The sequence below is a fragment of the Myodes glareolus genome, chromosome 18, assembly GCF_982192425.1.
Source record: "Myodes glareolus chromosome 18, mMyoGla1.1, whole genome shotgun sequence".
Taxonomy (NCBI): domain Eukaryota; kingdom Metazoa; phylum Chordata; class Mammalia; order Rodentia; family Cricetidae; genus Myodes; species Myodes glareolus.
The window spans coordinates 69,747,256-69,768,374 of NC_142043.1; the positions used below are offsets into that span (position 1 = coordinate 69,747,256).

Genomic DNA, 21,119 nt, shown 5'->3' on the forward strand with positions numbered 1-21,119 from the left:
AGCTCCACCTCAGTGATATCCATCAGACTGTGTGGTGTAGAGACAGTTCCACCTCAGTGATGTCCATCAGACTGTGTGGTGTAGAGACAGCTCCACCTCACTGATGTTCATCAGACTGTGTGGTGTAGAGACAGCTCCACCTCACTGACTGTTCATCAGACTGTCTGTATGGTGTAGAGACAGCTCCACCTCACTGACTGTCCATCACACAGAGTATGGTGTAGAGACAGCTCCACCTCACTGATGTCCGTCAGACAGATTATGGTGTGTAGCGATCTAATTGTCCTAGTGTGTTGGGCATCACTGTGATGGGACAACGTGATCAGAGGTGGAGGAACAGGTTTATTTGGCTTACACTTTCACAGCGTAGTCATTGAAGGAACTCAAACTGGACAGGAACCAGGAGACAGGAGCCGATGCAGAGGCCAAAGAAGGAGCTGCAACTGCCTTGCTCTCCATGGCTTGCTCAGCCTGCTTTCTTATAGAACCCAGGACCCCCAGCCCAGGGATGGCACCACCCACAACAGGCTGGGCCCTAACACAGCAATCACTAATGAAGGAAAAGGGTGGGGGTAGGTGGGGAGGAAGTTGGAGAAGAAGAGGGAGGGAAAGGCTGCAGTCAGGATGTAACATAAATAAGTTAGAGACTGGAGAGATGACTTCATTAAGTGCGCTGACTGCCCTTCCAGAGGACCAGGGTTCAATTCCCGGCAGCCATATGGCTGTTCACCACTACCTGTAACGCCTGTTCCAAGAGATCTGACACCCTCACACAGACATACCTGCAGGTCATTCATCAATGCACATAAAATAAATTAACTAATTAAAAAAAATCTGTACAGCTTTTTAAAAAGTTATGTATAAAAAGTAAAATAAATAAAAGAAATGGAGAAAAAGAAAAGAAAATGACCTACATCCAGATCCTATGGAGGCCCCCTCTCAACTGAGGATCCCTCCTTTCAGAAGATTGTAGCCTGTGTCAAGGTGACAGAAGATCCGCCAGCACAGTTAATAGAGCAACACGTGACAGGCCCCCTCCTGTCTACTCTGTCACAGCCCTCCAATGTGGAGGTCCTCCTGACCCTGAGGCACTATATTGCCAGGTGACATTCCCCTCCCTGCATGTATGTTCAGTGGAACACTTTAAATGTGGATGAGCAAAACTGCAAAGGTGCCCAGGAAGGTGGCTCTGGCGTGCATGCATGCAAGCCTGCCTCCCTGCGTCCAGTACTCCAGAGCCCACCGTGGAAGAGAACTGATCTCCAGAGTTATCCTCTGACCTGCGCACACACGAACCCAAACCACACACACATCAAATCTTAAAAAATCACGTGTGATTTCTACTCCTGCCTCCTTTCAGGAATAACCATGAAGGGAAATATCAGTCCAACAGGTCCATTCCTGACCCCCTCCTTCCATCTCCCCCTCTCTCACACACACATGCAGAGGTCTTACCCCAGAGCCTGTTGGTACCCACAAGCCACTTTTATCACTGAGCCACATCTCCAGCCTTCAACACCCACACTTTTAAAGAATCTGGAGGAGGGGCAGTGAGGGGGCCCAGCCTGGGGTATGAGAGAACTCATCTCCAAAAACAAATAACCCAGCAACAACAAACAGGAATCTGGGCTTAAGATGAACCTCAGGAAAACTGTTGCTTAGCAACTGCAAGCTCTAGGTTCTGTTTGATTCACAGAACAACAGACAAAGCAAAATAAAATTGCAGGGCTAGGGAATACAGCTCAGTGGCAGAGCTGGCCTCGAACCGCAGAACCACACACACACAGCAAAACAGAAAAACAAATAAACAAGAAGTTATGAGGTAGGTATGGAATAGCAATCCGTGTGTATAATGCAGCACTTGGGAGGTTGAGGTCTTAAGACCCCTCAGAGTCAAGTCTAGACTGGACTGCGTAGTGAGTTCCAAGTCAGCCTCTGCCTCCAAATTTTGTTTCAAGCACAAAATTTTAAAAAGGGAGAAAAATCTTGCACATAATCTCAGTAGGATATTACAGCCTAACTAACTCAGCCACCATTCAAATAATCAGAAGAAGGTGAAGGCCCAAGAGAAGCTTCAGTAGGTAAAGGTGTTGCTGGCACACTGCAGATTTCAGCTCTATGCCCGGGACTGACCCAGAGAGTGAAAACAGACATCAAGCTCCCACAGATCTTCTGATCTCTGCGTGTGTTCCTCGTCATGCACACGCCCCACACAGTGGACCTCAAAAGACTGCATGTGCCTTGGCATCTGCATGCCCCATACTGATCCTCTAGCCCCTGCATGTGTGCCTTACCATTGCATGCCTCACAAAGTGGTCCTCCGGGCCCTGCATGTGTGCCTTGGCATCTGCATGTCCCACACTGGTCCTCCGGGCCCTGCATGTGCGCTATAGTATCTGCACGCCCCCCACTATGTAGATTAAGTAAAAAGTGAGAACTAGGGATTGTATCCTCAACCGGCGGTGTCGAGTCTCACTTTTTAAAGCCCTCTCTGACCTTTTACTATATTTTCCCCTCCCCCTCCCGTCTTTGCTAGAGAACTGTGTGTACCAAGCCAGCTCCCACCCTCACTTCTCAGCCATCCTTACATCCTCTGCATCCTCCCCACCCCGTTAGGTGACTGGCTTCTCCCAGATACCCTGCCCATGGCCAGGGCTTTTGTGGGCAACCCTCTCCCCCACCTCCAGGAGGATTTATCCCAGGATCTCCTGCACCCAGCTATACCTCAGCCCCAGAGGGTTTCGGTTGCTCTGACCCATTTCCTCTTTCTCACACAAATGGATCACAGTGCAATGTTCCCTCTGTCCACCAGGCCCCTGTGGAGAGAAAGCATCACTCCTGTGGACAAGACTGTCAGGGGACCACAGAGGCAGCAGAGACTTCTGGTCTCTAAGGACAACAAGCACACCGTCATGGCAAGTTATTTTGAGTTTATTTTCAAATAACCAGTAAAAATGAACCTGAATTCAGTATAAATACGTAAAAAATAAAAGTGAACAAGGGATGGCTGAATAAATTCACCTCCAAGTTTACCAACTCGAAAAACCAGCTCAACAGCTAAACATCAAAACTGCACATAAGTAGAAGCCAGGAGAAGCAGTCAGAGCCTCGCCCAGCACAACACAAACATGGCCTACGGAAGAAGGTTCCGACCTAGGGTACCCAACAGTGTGGCCAAGGACAGAGCCCAGAGACAAAGGGACCTTAAAAACCTACTGGTGTTTTCTTAAAACATTTCTTTTTTGTATTTTGACAGAAATTACCTCCACAGAGCCCTAGCCATAGAAACTCACCATACAGACCAGGCTGGCATTTAACACACAGAGGTGAAGGTGTTTGCCCATGACTGACAATGTATTTCTTTTTAACATCGCACACACACACTTACTTTTTTGGCTTTCTCTTATTGCAAGTCAAAATCAGATAAGCACAATAGTAAGTTACAAGGACATTTTTCAACTTTGTAGTCTGGCAAAATAAATCACACAGTGTGGCAGTGTTAGGGAAAAACCCACCCTCAGAGTACTGACTTACAGGATATATAAAAACATTAGTTATTGCACAAAATGAATAAATGTGTCCCTAAGGCTAGGACATCAGTGCAAATAAACTCAGGAGGGAAGGAGCAACCCAGACAGACAGCAATGGGAGTCCTCAAGAGCCACAAGTCTGCTGCCTGGAGGACACGGGGAGGGCGAGGAGGGGCCTCTAATCCACCTCCTCGATGGTGGGCCCCGACCCGGAGCCCCCCTTGGGCGCCTGGGCCCCGAAGCCCCCAGCCCCGGGAGCACCCGCGCCCTGGTACAGCCCGCTGATGATGGGGCTGCACACCCTCTCCAGCTCCTCCCGCTTGTGCACGAACTCCTCCTTCTCGGCCAGCGTGTTGGCGTCCAGCCAGGAGATGACCTCCTGGCACTTGTCCAGCACCTTCCTCTTGTCCGCCTCGCTGAGCTTGCCCTTGAGGCCCTCGTCCTCCACGGCGCTCTTCATGTTGAAGGCATAGGACTCGAGCGCGTTCTTGGCCGCCACCCTCTCGCGCTGCACGTCGTCCTCGGCCTTGTACCTCTCGGCCTCCTGCACCATGCGCTCGATCTCCTCCTTGCTCAGCCGGCCCTTGTCGTTGGTGATGGTGATCTTGTTGGCCTTGCCCGTGCTCTTGTCGGTGGCCGTGACGTTCAGGATGCCGTTGGCGTCGATGTCGAAGGTCACCTCGATCTGGGGCACGCCCCGGGGCGCCGGCGGGATGCCGCTGAGCTCGAAGCGCCCCAGCAGGTTGTTGTCGCGCGTCATGGCCCTCTCGCCCTCGTACACCTGGATCAGCACCCCGGGCTGGTTGTCCGAGTAGGTGGTGAAGGTCTGCGTCTGCTTGGTGGGGATGGTGGAGTTGCGCTTGATGAGCGCCGTCATCACGCCGCCCGCCGTCTCCAGGCCCAGCGACAGCGGCGCCACGTCCAGCAGCAGCAGGTCCTGCACGTTCTCAGACTTGTCGCCCATCAGGATGGCCGCCTGCACCGCAGCCCCGTAGGCCACCGCCTCGTCCGGGTTGATGCTCTTGTTCAGGTCGCGCCCGTTGAAGAAGTCCTGCAGCAGCTTCTGCACCTTGGGGATGCGCGTCGAGCCGCCCACCAGCACCAGGTCGTGGATCTGCGCCTTGTCCAGCTTGGCGTCGCGCAGGGCCTTCTCCACGGGCTCCAGCGTGCCGCGGAACAGGTCCGAGCACAGTTCCTCGAAGCGCGCCCGCGTGATGGACGTGTAGAAGTCGATGCCCTCGAACAGCGAGTCGATCTCCAGGCTGGCCTGCGTGCTGGACGACAGGGTCCTCTTGGCGCGCTCGCAGGCCGTGCGCAGCCGCCGCACGGCGCGCTTGTTCTGGCTGATGTCCTTCTTGTGCTTCCTCTTGAACTCCTCCACGAAGTGGCTCACCAGACGGTTGTCGAAGTCCTCCCCGCCCAGGTGCGTGTCACCCGCCGTGGCCTTCACCTCGAAGATGCCGTCGTCGATCGTCAGGATCGACACGTCGAACGTGCCGCCCCCCAGGTCGAAGATGAGCACGTTGCGCTCGCCCTTGCCCGACCGGTCCAGCCCGTAGGCGATGGCGGCCGCCGTGGGCTCGTTGATGATGCGCAGCACGTTCAGGCCGGCGATCACGCCCGCGTCCTTGGTGGCCTGCCGCTGCGAGTCGTTGAAGTAGGCGGGCACCGTGATCACCGCGTTGGTCACCGGGTGGCCCAGGTACGCCTCGGCGATCTCCTTCATCTTCGTCAGCACCATCGACGAGATCTCCTCGGGGTAGAAGGCCCGGCTCTCGCCCTTGTAGCTCACCTGCACCTTGGGCTTGCCGCCGTCGTTCACCACCTGGAAGGGCCAGTGCTTCATGTCCGACTGCACCACCGCGTCGCCGAACTTGCGGCCGATCAGCCGCTTCGCGTCGAACACGGTGTTCTGAGGGTTCAGCGCCACCTGGTTCTTGGCCGCGTCGCCGATGAGCCGCTCGGTGTCGGTGAAGGCCACGTAGCTGGGGGTCGTGCGGTTGCCCTGGTCGTTGGCGATGATCTCCACCTTGCCGTGCTGGAACACGCCCACGCACGAGTAGGTGGTGCCCAGGTCGATGCCGATCGCCGTGTTCTTGGCCATGGCTCTCTCGCTCTCTCGCTCACTCGGTCTCTCGGTCTCTCTCTGCTGCCGGGGCTCTGCGCTCAGCTCCTGCGAGGCTGCGCTGTGCTCTGCGGCGGGGATGCTCCGGGGAAGGTTGGTCCTGGCCGAGGGTCCGGAAGGTCGGGAACGCGCACTTTCGCTTCTCTGCTTCTCTCCGCTGGGAGGGAACCTGAGATTCCTTCTGCACCGCAGGCGGCGTCTGGAGCTCTGCTGGCCGCCGGGCGCCTTTATGGAGCGTCCTCCGGTCCCGCCCGCTGTCCCCTGGACCAATCAGCGAGCCGGAGGCGGCCGTGGGGACCGGAATCTTCCAGCAGTTTCGCGTCTGGTGGAGCCTCCCCGCCTCCTCTGAGTAATCGCTGCGGAGGGTGCCGCCCCTGTCCAGAACTCTCCAGACACTTCTGGGGTTCGCTGGAGAGGCCGGATTCCTGCGGGGAGGGCGGCGGGCCGTGCTGGTGCCACTGTTGCCATGGCGACACATTACAGCAGCCTCCGTGGACTGGGACTCCGTGGACTGGGAGGTCACGCTAACTCGGTGCTGTGGATTGTTTGTTGGTTGTGATCTCTGGGTTTCTCTGACGCAGTTCTGATTTTGGGGGTCGAGCTGTGGGCCTTAACTCCCCCTACTCCTCTCGGGTGACGGAGGGATAGGCTTTGGGGCGTGTCTGGTGACGTGGTTCCCTTCAGTCGCGTTACAATGGCCATGCTGACTCTGACCTCACGGACTAATTTGGGAATCTGAGACTCAGTCCCAGAACAGGCTCAGAGTTGCCGGGAGGGGCGGGGTGGGGGGTGGGGGGAACCCCAACTGCAAGCAGTTTGGATGTACCTGGAGCTTCCCACTCACAGGGGCTCAGCGACCTCAAATTTTTCAAACTGGAGCGAAGGCGGAGAGATTCCAGGTGAGCCGTGAAGGCTCTTATTGGAACGAGTCAGAAAGCTGTGTGTCTTAGTTAGTCCTTATATGAAGAAGGGCCTCGACATTCCTTAGGTTTGATTAATTTACAGACAACAGCTAGAGACACCCGCCCTCCTTTCCTCAGCGTCTTGAGTGTTGGGATTACTAGTGTGGCCCTCCCCACACAGACCCTAGTTGTTTCCATTCTGGGGGTGGGCGTTAGCAACCAGGAAAACTGTGTCTCTTGGGGAGAGGGTGGCTGGAATTAGCCTGTGTCAGAATCGGGAGCAGACACCCTTTGAGACCTTGTTGAATATGTGACTGGCAGAAGACAGGAGTTACAATCGAGAGGACAGAAATTGGGTGTAGAGATGCGTGCCTGTGATCCCAGTACTGAAGATGTCCAGAAAGCGTGGCTACGGGGGTGGGATTATGTACTAAAAATATGTAGAGAATCTCCCTGTTGTGCCCTCCTTCTCAGAAAAGTTGATCGAGGCTGCGTGGTGGCTCAAACTTCTAAGCCCAACTCTTAGGAATGAAGGCAGGAACATTGCCTGAGCTATATAGTGAGACCCCTATCCTAGAAATAAGATAAGGCTTGTTTGGGGTGTCCTAGCAGAACCCTTCAGAGTGCGCTAAATTACTGCACCACAGGTTGCTCAGGAAGGCACATCTCCATGGAGACTAGTGCCTGTCTGTTTTAAGCACTGGTTTGTCTGTGTTTGTGTGAGCTCCTTCAGCGAGGAGAAGCGGCTGTCTCATCCACTGGAGCTGATGTAACAGGCAGGCGTGAACTGCCCAGGGTGGGTGCTGGGAACCAAACTCAGGTTTTCTGGAAGAGCAGGAAGCATTCTTAACTGCCATCTCTTTGGCCCCTAATATCTTTTGTTTGTGTTTTTGAGACAGGGTTTCTCTGTGTAGTTTTAGAACCTGGAACTTGCTCATAGACTAGGCTGGCCTTGAACTCACAAAGATCTGCCTCCCAAGTGCTGAGATTTAAGGTGTGTGCCACCACTGCCCGGCGTGGCCCCTAATACCTTTTTGCAGAGTTTAGAATACCATCTTAGGAGACAGGTAGACAGTTATGGTCCCACAGTAAAACATATCACCGTCATGGGAGCCCTACGTTTGATGTAGGCCTGGGAGGAATGGGGAATATAAACCCGCTTTCCTTCCACCCTCGGAGTATAGGCCTGGGAGGAATGGGAAATATAAACCCGCTTTCCTTCCACCCTCGGAGTAGCCGAGAACACTGCTGTCTGCCGTCATCACGTAAGCGCTTACGTGGTCATCACGTAAGCGCTTGGCGTGGATGTGGATGTATGCTAGCAGCAGCGCTATTCTCAACAGCGAGGAAGCGGAAGCAGCTTGGGGTCTGTGCAGAGATGAATGTGGAAGGAAAGAGTGGGAGACACATAAAATGGACAGTGTTCAGTCTTAGAAGTACCGAAATATGCAAGCTCATGGACAAGAATTAAGGACATTACGCTGAGTGAAATAAGGCCAGCCAGCAACGGACAAATGCGGTGTAATTCCAGCTTTGTAGGATAAGGGTAGACAGATCTCCAAAACATTCCACTCGCGGTGAGAAACAGAGCAAAGGTCAGCGTAATTTCCACTCCCAGCTACTGTGGAGGCTGAGCCAAGGGACTGTAGGCACCACCCAGCAAAGAGAACATAAGGAGACCCATTTGAAAAGAATTCCTGTTACAATGAGTATTTCAAAATGAATATAGGCGAAGGTTCATTACTAACCTTACGATTTTAATCAAGCCTACTGGGGCAAGGTTCAGACTAAACAGGAGCCAGTCTGGCAGCAGAAAGTGGCCTGTGTATACCTCCTGCATCGTGGTGTTGATGTTTGACCAGCCTGTCCTGCTCTAGCATCCCCAAGGCTCTGGGTCCCACCCCAGTACACAGAGACAAAACCCAGAAGCGAACCTGAAGGTGATTTCGAAGATGAAAGAGCAAAAGGAAGTGGAGTAGGCATTCTGACAATGTGTATTTGATAGTTTTCAGAGTGGAAACTCAGGTACATAAACTATAGCATCAGACACCTTTAAAGTTGAGGCCTAGCACCTTTCTCTGTTGGTGTCCCGTTTCTTACAAGAGGGAAAACACGGAGTTGTAGGACGTCTGAGACAGCTCAGACAGTCGTAAAGAACAGCCTGCTGTAGTGACGCATGCCTGTAACCCCAGCACTCGGGAACCTGAGGGAGAATAGCTGCGTGTCTGAGACAGCTCAGACAGTCGTAAAGAACAGCCTGCTGTAGTGACACATGCCTGTAACCCCAGCACTCGGGAACCTGAGGGAGAATAGCTGCGTGTTTGAGGCTAGCCTGGGATACATGGTGAGTTCCAGGCCAACCTGGGCTACTGCCATAAAAAATTAAATAACAACCCAAAACAACCTATTGAGAGGTTAGGAGATAGCTCAGTGGGGAAGGTGTTTGGCATATAAGCGTGAGGACCCGAGTTCAATCCTCAGAACCCACATAACAGAACAAATGGAGAATGGTGGCCTTCGCCTGTGATCATAGGGTAAGGGAGATGGTTCACAGGGCTTGCCGGCCAGCCAGCATAACCTAACTGGACAGGGTTTCAGGCCAAGGTGACTGGCAGATGATACCCAGGGTTGACCCCTTGAATCCACATGTTCGTGTATACACACCCCACACGAAAACAGCAGCAAACACAAAACCAAGAACATTTACAAGCTCTCTGTGTAGAGTTTCTTTCTGTCCAGCCCCCTGTGCTTGTGGTTTTAACAAGACTGATTGATGATGGAGGTGGGAGCTGGCTCAGCAGTTAAGAGAACTTACTGCTCTTGCAGAAGATCCAGGTTCAGTACCCAGCACCCACATGGAGGCTGTAACTGCAGTCTGAGGGGATCTGATGCCATCTCCTGGCCTCTTTGGGTACATAAACATGAAGACAAAATGTTCATACACAAAATAATTTTTAAACATTAAAAAAATAAACTGACTGAGGGCTACGGAGGGCTCAGACATTGAGAGCACATCCGTCCTTGTATACAACCTGAATTCAGTGCCTAGCGCCCGCTCACACTGGGCAGTTCACAACTCTGACTAACACAGGCACTTGCATTCGTGTGCATATGCCCACACGCACACAGTTAAAAATAAATCTTGAAAAAGTTACCAGTCGGGCTGGAGAGATGGCTTAGAGGATAAGAGCACTGACTGCTCTTCCAGAGGTCCTGAGTTCAATTCCCAGAAACCACATGGTTGCTCACAACCATCTGTAATGTGATCTGGCGCCCTCCTCTGGTGTGGGGGCATACTTGGAGGCAGAATGTTGTATACATAATAAATAAATAAATCTTTTTTTTTTGTTTTTAAATATTTACTTATTTATTATGTATACAATATTCTGTCTGTGTGAATGCCTGCAGGCCAGAAGAGGGCACCAGATCCCATTACAGATGGTTGTGAGCCACCATGTGGTTGCTGGGAATTGAACTCAGGACCTTTGGAAGAGCAGGCAATGCTCCCAACCTCTGAGCCATCTCTCCAGCCCCCTAAATAAATCTTTCTTTTTTTTAAAAAAAAAGGAAAGAAAAAGTTATCAGTCAATAAATAGATTAAGTTTTATTAGAAAAAAAAATCACTCCCCTAAATAGGATTATAAAATCTCATTTCTCCACAGGCCTCGGAAAACCATGGCTGCTAATAAAGGAATGGCCATAGGCATCGACCTGGGCACCACCTACTCGTGCGTGGGCGTGTTCCAGCACGGCAAGGTGGAGATCATTGCCAACGACCAGGGCAACCGCACGACCCCCAGCTACGTGGCCTTCACCGACACCGAGCGGCTCATCGGCGACGCGGCCAAGAACCAGGTGGCCATGAACCCGCAGAACACTGTGTTCGATGCCAAACGTCTGATAGGCAGGAAGTTTAATGATCCTGTGGTGCAGTCGGACATGAAGCTTTGGCCATTTCAAGTGATCAACGAAGGGGGCAAGCCCAAGGTGCTGGTGTCCTACAAAGGGGAGAAGAAGGCCTTCTACCCCGAGGAGATCTCGTCGATGGTGCTGACCAAGATGAAGGAGACTGCAGAGGCTTTCCTGGGCCACAATGTCACCAATGCTGTCATCACGGTGCCCGCCTATTTCAACGACTCGCAGCGGCAGGCCACCAAGGATGCGGGAGTGATCGCCGGACTCAATGTGCTGAGAATCATCAACGAGCCCACAGCCGCTGCTATTGCCTATGGCTTGGATAAAGGAAGTCATGGAGAGCGGCATGTGCTCATCTTCGACCTGGGGGGCGGCACGTTCGACGTGTCCATCCTGACGATCGACGATGGCATCTTCGAGGTGAAGGCCACAGCGGGCGACACGCACCTAGGCGGGGAGGACTTCGACAACCGTCTGGTGAGCCACTTCGTGGAGGAGTTCAAGAGGAAGCACAAGAAGGACATTAGCCAGAACAAGCGCGCCGTGAGGCGGCTGCGCACGGCCTGCGAGCGCGCCAAGAGGACCCTGTCGTCCAGCACGCAGGCCAACCTGGAGATCGACTCTCTGTTCGAGGGCATTGACTTCTACACGTCCATCACCAGAGCACGGTTTGAAGAGTTGTGCGCAGATCTCTTTAGAGGCACCCTGGAGCCTGTGGAGAAGTCTCTTCGGGACGCCAAGATGGACAAGGCTAAAATCCATGACATTGTTCTCGTGGGCGGCTCGACGCGCATCCCCAAGGTGCAGAAGCTACTTCAAGACTACTTTAATGGACGAGATCTCAACAAAAGTATCAATCCCGATGAGGCGGTGGCCTACGGAGCTGCAGTCCAGGCAGCTATTTTAATGGGTGACAAATCTGAAAAAGTACAAGATTTGCTTTTGTTGGACGTGGCGCCGCTGTCGCTGGGCCTGGAGACAGCGGGCGGCGTGATGACGGCGCTCATCAAGCGCAACTCCACCATCCCCACCAAGCAGACGCAGACCTTCACCACCTACTCGGACAACCAGCCCGGGGTGCTGATCCAGGTGTACGAGGGCGAGAGGGCCATGACGCGCGACAACAACCTGCTGGGGCGCTTCGACCTGACTGGAATACCTCCTGCACCTAGGGGCGTGCCCCAGATCGAGGTGACCTTCGACATCGACGCCAACGGCATCCTGAACGTCACCGCCATGGACAAGAGCACGGGCAAGGCCAACAAGATCACCATCACCAACGACAAGGGCCGGCTGAGCAAGGAGGAGATTGAGCGCATGGTGCAGGAGGCCGAGAAATACAAAGCTGAGGATGAGGGCCAGAGGGAGAAAATTGCTGCCAAAAACGCTCTAGAATCCTACGCCTTTAACATGAAGAGCGCCGTGAGTGACGAGGGTCTGAAGGACAAGATAAGCGAGTCCGATAAGAAGAAAATTCTGGATAAATGCAACGAGGTCCTTTCCTGGCTGGAAGCCAACCAGCTAGCGGAGAAGGAGGAGCTCGATCACAAGAGAAAAGAACTGGAGAACATGTGTAACCCCATCATCACCAAACTCTACCAGGGAGGGTGCACCGGGCCCACCTGCGCGCCGGGGTACACGCCGGGCAGAGCCGCCACCGGCCCCACCATCGAGGAAGTAGATTAGCCGTTTCTGGGGACTCCAGAGTGCAAGGGCGCCTCCAGATGAAGTTTATTCATCTCCCAACATCACCGTGATTCCTGAGCTGACTGGACTCCCGCATAAGTCACTATCCTTTGGGACGCTGAAGGAGAAGTCTGTATTCCATCTTCTCATGCCCCACCCTCTCGGCGACGATCCTGAAATGGACCTTTAGGAGAACAAGGCCCCTCTTTGAACCATTTGAAGAATTTGGATGTCTGTTATTTATCAGCCACATCCCACCTTTCTCCTTCCTGTGTGGATGGTTATTTGTCTCTCAGTAAATTGATCCCAAAGGAAGTAACTTCTGACTTTCTTTACTCATTTAGCCATGGCCTTACTGTGTATGTCTAGTGTACTTGACATTCAGTATGGAGGACAACTTGGTCCTTTACTTGCAGCAAACCTCCTGTCTCTGCCACCTGGGTTCTGAGATTACAGGCATGCACCATGCCCAGATGTTGCTTTTTGGAGGAAGGGTTTCTTCTAGCCCAGGTCAGCCTCAAACTCTATTTGGAAGTGCTCATCCCCCAACTAGCTTATTTCCTGTTATCTTTCCGCTACCAACGCCCTTCGAAAAGGAAGCAAGGGAGCTCACAGAGGACGTGAGCTTTCTGCTTGTGAGTGTTGGTTTGTTGTGAATGATTAACCTCCTATGGGCAAAGTACTTGGATTTGTGTGAGTTCAGCGTTTCCAACAAAATTACTTTGCCTTTTTTGTTTTTGTTTTGAGACAGACAGGGTCTTATGTATCCTAGATCTGCTTTGAACTCCTGTTCACGCTGCCCCCACCTGCCTGATGTCTGGAATTGCAGAATATCACTCCTGCCAAGAGAAGTATTTTCTCATTTTCCGGCACCCTGGGCCCACATAAAGCCATGGCTAACTGTGATGACCGCTTCTAATCAATGACAGGCTAATTTGGGTTCAGGTATGGAGGATTCTGCTGAACTTGGTAACAGATCCAGCCAGATTGCTATTCTGACGGATCCAGATCTGAACACAGTGATGTGCACCTGTAATCTCAGCACTGGGAATCAGAGTGAGAAGCATCCTTGGGTCTTGTAGGCAAGTCAGTCTAGCTGAATGCATCAGTCAGCTCCAGGATCAATGACAGCCTATTCCAAAAAATGAGGTGGAGGACTGAGAGGTGGCCTGGTGGTTAAGATCACTACTCCTCTTCCAGACGATCAGGGTTTGATTCCCAGAACCTCTAGGTGGCTAGCAACTGTCTATAACTCCAGAAAATCCAATGTTCTCTTCTGGTCTCTGGGAGCACTGCACACAGGGTACATATACATGCAAGAAAACACTCTTACACATAAAAATAAAAACCTCAAGGTGGAAAGTGAAGACCCATTGTCCACCTCTGGCTTGCACAGGCCTGCATGCTTCGGTCTACCTGCGCACACACACACACACACACACGAAACCCTGGCTACCCTCTATTTTGGAATCCATGCACACTGTAGAGAATTCTACCCTGTAATCAGCAGGCCAGATTCTCATAATTTTTGTACCTACTGCCAGCCTCAGGGATACAATACAAAACACTCATCATCAAAATAGCAAGTGTTTCCCAATGAATCCAAACAAACACGATTCCTATGTATCCAAACACGATTTCCTATGAATCCAAACATGACTCCCTATGTATCCAAACACGACTCCCTATGTATCCAAACACAATTCCCTATTGAAAGACCTGGATAAATCCAGATCCCCCTACCTGGAAAAAATGGAGCCAAAAATCTAAGCAGGGAGGGAAGAATCAGAAATCTAGGATTAGCCGTTTCAGTGTTTCAGGAACTAGGTGAAGATAAAGTTAGATTGTAATCCTGAGAATAATCTTGAGAAACAGGGTGTTTCCCCCTTGTGATTATCATTGGTATTTTTGGGATACTGTGTTTCAGAAACTAGCTGATTATAATCTTGAGAATAACTTTGAGGAACAGGGAGTTGCCCCCTTGTGACCACCACTGGACCTCCCTACCCCCTTCGGATTACTGGGCCATAGTTTCTTCCCTTAAAAACCCCTTCTCCCAGTTACTCGGGGTCGAACTCTTCCCCTGCGTGGGTTATGAGTCTCGGCCCCAGCGCACTGGTTCTTGTCAATTAAATCCTCGTGTGATTGCAGCAAGGACAGTCTCTCGTGAGTTACTGGCGGTGGGGGTGGGGGGGTGGGGGGGTCGAGGGGGTGGGGGGGTTCGCGTCATCCCGAGGCTACAGTGAGAGTCTCCCCACACTGGGGGTCTTTCACTATGAGTCCAAACACGATTCCCATATAAAGTGTCCCACCAGATACAACCTTAATTATTGTTAAAAACAACAAAGCTATTCCTTACCCAGCAGCGCCTTCTCTGGGAACTTGACTTTTTTACCCCTTGGCTCATGTATTAAACCCAGCAGCAATCACCCCCACCCCAATCCACTTCTCCACCATTTCCCTTTAGAAAAGGGCAGGCCCCCACGGATATCAACCAAACATGGCATATCAAGCTGCAGGGGTGGTGGGGGGGAAAAGTGAGTTAAAGGACAGCCAGAGCTGTTACACAGGGAAACCCTGTCTTGAAAAAACAAAAACAAACAAACAAACAAACAAAAAAGGCTAGGCACCTCCCCTGGTCTTAAGGTTGGACAAGGTGAGCCAGGTGGTGGTGGCACCACATACCCTTAATCCCAGCACTCAGGAGGCAGAGACAGGAGGATCTCTGTGAGTTCAAAGACAACCTACAAGAGCTAGTTCCAGGACAGGCTCCAAGGCTATAGAGAAACCCTATCTCGAAAAACCAAAAAGTTGGACAAGGTGACCCAGAGGAGTAAAATGGTCCCCAAAGCAGGTGAGAGTCCAAGCCGGCCCCAGTTCCCTGCAGGCTCCCTGGCTGTGAGCTGTCTCTGTGAGCCTCTATGCCCAGGTCGGCTGAAGCTCCCACAGTCCTCCCTCCCCTGCTTTTGAGGGATTCCTGGAGCTCAGCCTACTGTTTGGCTGTCGGTCTCTGCATCTGTTTCCTGCTGAGGCTTTTGTGGTATCTTTTATTAAATTCTCCATTTTTATCAGCCAGCTCTTGTGAGCCTCTTCACAACAGAAATGTTTCAAGCCTGCTAATGCTGTTCCCAGAACATCCAAAGTATTTGGAGATATTAGAACGTATTTCAGGGCTGGAGAGATGGCTCAGGAGATAAGAGCACTTTCTATTCCCAGCAACCACAGAGTGGTTCACAACAGTGTCTAACTCCAGTCCCAGGGCATCCGAAGCCCACTTCTTACCACCGCTCACACTGTGCAGACCTAACAGGCAGGCAAATGCACCCATACACTGTTGTGATCCAGCTGCCCTCACTCCCCCTGACCGCCAGGAGAACTTCTTTGTGGTCTGTAATTGACAAGGATGTTTGTGTTCTTTCTGGCGAGGGGGGGGGGAGCACCACCCGCCAGTCTTGACTATCCAGGCTGCGCTGGCCACAGCAATACACATAAAAGTTAAAAAATAAAATGCAGTTTCTACCACCGAGCTACAGTGTTGAGTCCTTTACAGTCAAGGCCTACGAAAAGGTAAAAAAATATGGACACTAGAGCTGGGGTTGTTCATCTGTGGCTTTGCTTAGAATGTGTAAATTCAAGCTCCAGAAAACCCTGTCCCCCAAATCCTACATAAGGCTGAAGTTGACAGAAACTTGCTTGCTGAAAATTTTGATAAGAATCAGGATTTGTAGACTGGAGAGATGGCTGCTCTTCCAGAGAACGTGGGTTCAATACCCAGCAACCACATGGTGGCTCACAACCATCAATAATGAGATCTGGTGCCCTCTTCTGGTGTGCAAGCAGAACACTGTATACAAAATAAATCTTAAAAAAAAAAATCAGGATTTGTGTTCAGGTTCCCCTTATTTTTCTCCCTTAAACCTTAGCCACACACACACCACACACAACATATTTAGTGTCTGTTGATGTGTGTTTTACTCCCTTCGACACAGGTCTTGCTATGGCAGCTCCAGCTGACCTCTGAAGCCTAATCCTGTCTCACTTAGCTCTCTCCAGGATTCCAGGAGGGCACCGACCATGCCAGGTCTTAGTAACATTTTAAATTCCACTCATCAAAGAATATGCAAATCATAGTTTTCTCAAGTTTTCCAACAATTATGGGTAAATCACGCCTTGCAGTGCAAACGCTAACCCACAAAAAAATCCAGGAGAGGGACGAACTACCTGGAACGAGCAGCTGCTAGGGCCACACATGCGCAGTAGGACTTGGCTGCTCGAGAGGAAGTGGGAGACAGGAAGGCCCGCCCCTCTCTCGGTTTGGCGGTCTTCTCCGCTCTCTCCTCCTCTGCCTTAGCGCCCGGATCGCCGCGCGCTCTCGGACCGGCGTTTCTCGTGGCTCCCCCTGGCGCCTGCGTGATCCCGTCCTGCCCCACGCGCGGGCTCGCGCTCGGGCTCCCGCCCAGCCTCTGGCCCGCAGCCCCCGGCCCTTTCCTTCGCGGTCCAGGCCGCAGCGCGTGGCGCCAGCACCATGGTGGGTACCGTGACGTCAAAAGGGAGCGCCGCCGCCCGCCGCGGGCAGTTCGAACCGGGCCGGGCCGGGCCGGCTGCCCCAGGCTTCCCCCGACAGCCCTGGTGCCCGCATCTCAGTTTGAGGGGGCTACCGGGCGCAGATTGTTTGTGTTTTTTTTTTTTTTTGGGAAAAATCCCAGCAAATCCAAGAGAAAGCCCGCGGGCACCGCGGGAGCACGGAAAGCTAGCCTTGCACTTCCCTGCGGCAGATCGGGTTTTTGAGGGTGCGGGTGGAGAAAACGTGCAGACTCCCTACGGGAGTGGGCCGGGTAATCGAGGGGTACAGGGTAGTCCCTGACTGTGACCCAGTGAACTGCAGAGTGTCTGTGAACAGATGACTGTGGGTAGTGAACTTCTGAGATACTAGGGTCGGTGGGGCCACAAAGAGTAGGATTTCAGAGTTCCTCCTGTGCCTTTCCTGTAATAGTTTCCCGTTTCCTCTTTCCAATAGCTCTTCTACTCCTTTTTCAAATCCCTCGTGGGCAAGGATGTGGTCGTGGAACTCAAGAATGACCTAAGGTAGGTACCTACAGCTGCGAGTTGGTGTGTGTGTGGGGGTGCCTGGGGTCCTGACCCTCCCCCCAGAGTTTTTGAGTGAGCAGGTGGGCCAAACACAGAAGTAATAAATAGTTTGTGCCTTAAGGGTAAAGATTAATTTAAGACTGCCAGGGTATGCTGGCGTATGTCTTTATAATCGGGAGGCAGGTTTTAAAATCTGTGAGTTCAAGATCTGGTCCACAGAGCGAATTCCAGGACAGCCAGAGCCACCCAGAGAAACCCTATCTCGGGAGGAAAAAAAGAATTTGTTAAACAAATATGTATGTGCAGGCAGACTTGTACTATGCTCTTTAAAATATGCTAAATGAATAGTAATGTTAATAAATAAGCTTGTTGTATTTGGAAAGATATATCAAAATGTTTGTAGCTTTGTTTCTAAATAGCCAAACAATTTAAACAATTTAAGTATTAACCCCTCATAATGTAAGAGGTTAATTAAAATTCAGTAGGGAGTTCTTCCATGATAAACCCATTAGTATAAGAATGAGATGTATTGGTAAGGAAAGCAGTGGGATTTAATATGCCTGGAATAGTGTCCATGTAGTTAAGGTGTAAGCAGACCACTTACGCCGTCCCTTCTGTACTGCATCTGCATCCCCGCCTCCCTGTACCGTTTTTTTCTTAGTCACTCAGGACTTGGATCAAACACTGCATCACTGCGGAGATGTTTCTGGGTCCTCTTAGTCTCGCCGTCCGTCTGTTAGAGGCTACTGTCTTCCTAGTGGATGCTTTGAAAATGAGTTGTATGGAAGTATGTTTTCTTTCGTGTGGTGCTGGGGATTGAACCCAGTGCGCTCAGCAAGCGCTCTACCAACAGAACTTCTTCCCCAGCCCTCAGATACCATGGTATCTCCTGTTCCATTTTTAAAGCATTTTACTTGTAGAATCTTGAAAGCTTTGAGCACACATCCGTGCCTGAGAACCTTGATTCTAAGGCAGATGTAGACAAGTAAGACTGTTACGGCCAGTGGTGAAGTAAGGGGCTGGCCCAGACTCGAGTGCAAAGTAGTTAACACCTTTCGTTTGTATGAGTCTAACTGGAAGGCGCACAGAAGTATTCAGGTCAGCAGACCAGTGGGGAATCGCTGAATGCAGGGAGTGAAGAAGTAAAACTCGGGATTTGAAGTTGTGAAGAGTTATGTTTTTTTTGTTTTTTTTTTCTCTAGACAGGGCCTCAAACTCACAGAGCTCTACCAGAGATCCGCCTGCCTCTGTCTTCCAAATGCTGGGATTAAAGGCGTGTGACATCATTGCCTAACTTCTTTGGTTTTGTTTTGGTTTGTTTTGTCTTTTCAAAACAGGGTTTCTCTGATTAACAGTTCTGACTACCCTGGAACTAGCTAGCTTTATAGACCAGACTGGAAGATTTTTTTTTTTAAATATTTATTTATTTATTACCTATACAATATTCTGTCTGTGTGTATGTCTGCAGGCCAGAAGAGGGCACCAGACCCCATTTCAGATGGTTGTGAGCCACCATGTGGTTACTGGGAATTGAACTCAGGACCTTTGGAAGAGCAGGCAATGCTCTTAACCTCTGAGCCATCTCTCCAGCCCCCCAGACTGGAAGATTTTAAGATTGTTCAAACAGTTGATAATTATAAAATAAGGTGGAGTTGGTAAGGTGGCAAGGGAGCACTGGAGTTGATATCCTTCCTCATCCAAGGGGCTGGTTGGGAAACTGAGGGCCAGCCTGGCTTGTTTCTGTACCGTTAGGATAGTGTAGCAAAAAGAATAGAGTAACTTCAGCGACCTTTATGTGTACATCCAAAGGAGTAAGTGTGTAGAGGTGGCTGCTGGTGGAGCTGGAGCGCTCACTGCTGTTAGAGGACTAGCGGTCCCCACAGCTGCATTAGGTGAGTCACAAAGAGCCACTCTAGCTTCAGGGGCTCTGATGCCCTCTTCTGGCCTCAGGTGCACACGTGCACATAAGTGATAAAGCTAAAGCCGGCGGTGGTGGTGCACACCTTTAATCCTAGCACTTGGAAGGCAGAGGCAGGCGGATCTCTGAGTTCCAGGCCAGCCTGGTCTATAAAGATAGCTAGGGCTGTTATACAGAGAAACGTTGTCTTGCGGGTTGGGGGTGAGAGAGTGGTTAGCAATTGCTTCTGGGAGTCAGGCCAATCTGGGCTGATATTCCTGATAATTTGATTCTAATTTGGGTTATTTACATGACCGCTCTAATTCCTGGATGATATTAATTACTTTTAAAAGATGGCTGTAGCTGGGCAGTGGTGGTGCACACCCTTAATCCCAGCACTCGGAAGGCAGAGGAACATAAAAAAGATGACTATACGTGATGGCTCCTGTCTATAGTTCCAGGCCTTTAGAAGTGGGGGAGAAGGATTGCTACAAGTCTGAGATTAGTCTGGGCCAGGGTGAGAACTTGTCTTACGAAGGAAATACAGACATTAAGCCAAATACAGGCCTGGCCTGTGACCGCTGAGTAGTTGTGGATACATTGGTGTAAGGAGAGATGGGTCTGAAATGATGAGCCATTCTCAGAGGCTTTATCTTTTCCACCTCAGAATTCACAGATGCTGCCCTTGGTGCTCCCTTCTTTGGCTTCAAGGCCTTAAGTTTTCCCCCCAGGATCTTATTTATTTGCTTTTTCGAGACAGCAGGACACTGCTTTATAGGCAGTTTATAACCCACCCAGCAGGCTGTGTGACCTGTGTCCTCAGCAAGGCGTATAAATGATCGTACAGTTCACAGGGTAAAGAAAAATTGCATGTCAGTTCATCATGGTGGCTTTCATCTAATTCTAACACTTAGGGGGTGGAGACAGGAAGACTTAGAACCCAGGGCCAGCCTGCGCCACCATGGCCCGACTCCTCCCCCACCATGGCCCGGCTCCTCCCCCATATTCTTGTAGCTCTAACGTTCCCTCCATTCTGATCTCAGTGTAAAGTAATTTGGTTCTCCCCTCTTTGCCTCTGACAGCATCTGTGGAACCCTGCACTCCGTGGACCAGGTGAGATAAAGGTTCACAGTCTGTTCTTGGGGAAGGAAGTGGGAGTGTGGAGGCGGAGCCGCATCTGTCTCTAGGGTTACTGATGGTGTTCCTCCTCCTTAGTATCTCAATATCAAACTGACAGACATCAGTGTTACGGACCCTGAGAAATACCCGCACATGGTGAGCTGGGGCTGGGCAGGGGAGCCTTTGAAGCCAAAGACCCTTGGGTGCCTAGAGGGCACATCCTTCATGGAGGTGCTCTCACGTTTATCTAGTTATCCGTCAAGAACTGCTTCATCAGGGGCTCGGTGGTCCGCTATGTGCAGCTGCCAGCAGACGAGGTGGACACACAGCTACTGCAGGATGCAGCCAGGAAGGAAGCCCTCCAGCAGAAACAGTGATGCACCTCTTCCCCCCACCCCTTTCCCATTGGTGACCATAACTTGATGTCCAACAAAGGACAAGGACACCCTGCCCAGTCCTTCAGGTGTGTTTTGTTTTGTTAACGATTTTTTTTTTTAAATGAATGGATGAAAGGGATACTAGTCGGGGCAACTGCCCTCTGTTGACAAGGGAGGGTAAAGCTGGGAATTGAAATGTTCCTGGTCCCTCCCTCTCTTCCTTCCCTGGAAACAGGAGAGCTTCCTAGACCTTTTCAGGGCAACATGTGATACACTTGGGGGGAACTGAAAGAATCTGTCCCGCATCGGGAATAAAATTTATGATGGAAACTGAGTTCTGGTTTTGTGGTCTATTTTGGACAGGGAGGTGGGAAAGGCCGTTTTGTCTGCACTCCAGTTCTCTACATACCTCCTCCCCCATCTCCGGCCTGGAATTCAACCCAAGTTACCAGCTTTATGCACTTCCGCCCTAAAGCTTGT

General features: G+C 51.1%; 3 protein-coding genes across 4 annotated transcripts; 2 read left to right on the plus strand and 1 right to left on the minus strand.

Annotated features, from left to right (window-relative positions):
• Positions 1-2,915: 2,915 nt before the first annotated feature.
• LOC148119223 (heat shock 70 kDa protein 1A) lies at positions 2,916-5,815 on the minus strand. The gene has a single exon (XM_087898528.1). The coding sequence runs from the start codon at positions 5,632-5,634 to the stop codon at positions 3,709-3,711; it is 1,926 nt and encodes a 641-aa protein (XP_087754654.1). The 5' UTR covers positions 5,635-5,815; the 3' UTR covers positions 2,916-3,708.
• Positions 5,816-6,052: 237 nt separating this feature from the next.
• LOC125402888 (heat shock 70 kDa protein 1-like) lies at positions 6,053-14,312 on the plus strand. Of its 2 annotated transcripts, none has more exons than XM_087898527.1 (2): positions 6,053-6,187; positions 10,220-14,312. In XM_087898527.1, exon 2 carries the CDS (start codon positions 10,233-10,235, stop codon positions 12,156-12,158), a length of 1,926 nt encoding a protein of 641 aa, XP_087754653.1. In that variant the 5' UTR covers positions 6,053-6,187; positions 10,220-10,232; the 3' UTR covers positions 12,159-14,312. The 2 variants fall into 2 exon arrangements, with proteins under 2 accessions (XP_087754653.1, XP_048293864.1); XM_048437907.3 differs by lacking the exon at positions 6,053-6,187 and adding an exon at positions 6,214-6,554.
• Positions 14,313-14,996: 684 nt separating this feature from the next.
• On the plus strand, positions 14,997-20,973 carry Lsm2 (LSM2 homolog, U6 small nuclear RNA and mRNA degradation associated). The gene is made up of 7 exons (XM_085680143.2): positions 14,997-15,012; positions 16,510-16,787; positions 16,913-16,993; positions 17,176-17,243; positions 20,226-20,256; positions 20,359-20,418; positions 20,514-20,973. The coding sequence occupies exons 1-7, from the start codon at positions 14,997-14,999 to the stop codon at positions 20,637-20,639; spliced, it is 660 nt and encodes a 219-aa protein (XP_085536269.2). The 3' UTR covers positions 20,640-20,973.
• The last annotated feature ends 146 nt before the right edge of the window (positions 20,974-21,119 follow it).

Bases quoted from the DNA above. Each gene is read 5' to 3' on its own strand.
- Lsm2 (XM_085680143.2), top strand. The intron at 16,994-17,175 runs GTAATCGAGGGG...TCTTTCCAATAG, and splicing joins TCCCTACGGGAGTGGGCCGG to CTCTTCTACTCCTTTTTCAA. The intron at 20,419-20,513 runs GTGAGCTGGGGC...ACGTTTATCTAG, and splicing joins CTGAGAAATACCCGCACATG to TTATCCGTCAAGAACTGCTT.
- LOC148119223 (XM_087898528.1), bottom strand. From the start codon at position 5,634: ATGGCCAAGAACACGGCGATCGGCATCGACCTGGGCACCACCTACTCG.
- LOC125402888 (XM_087898527.1), top strand. From the start codon at position 10,233: ATGGCTGCTAATAAAGGAATGGCCATAGGCATCGACCTGGGCACCACC.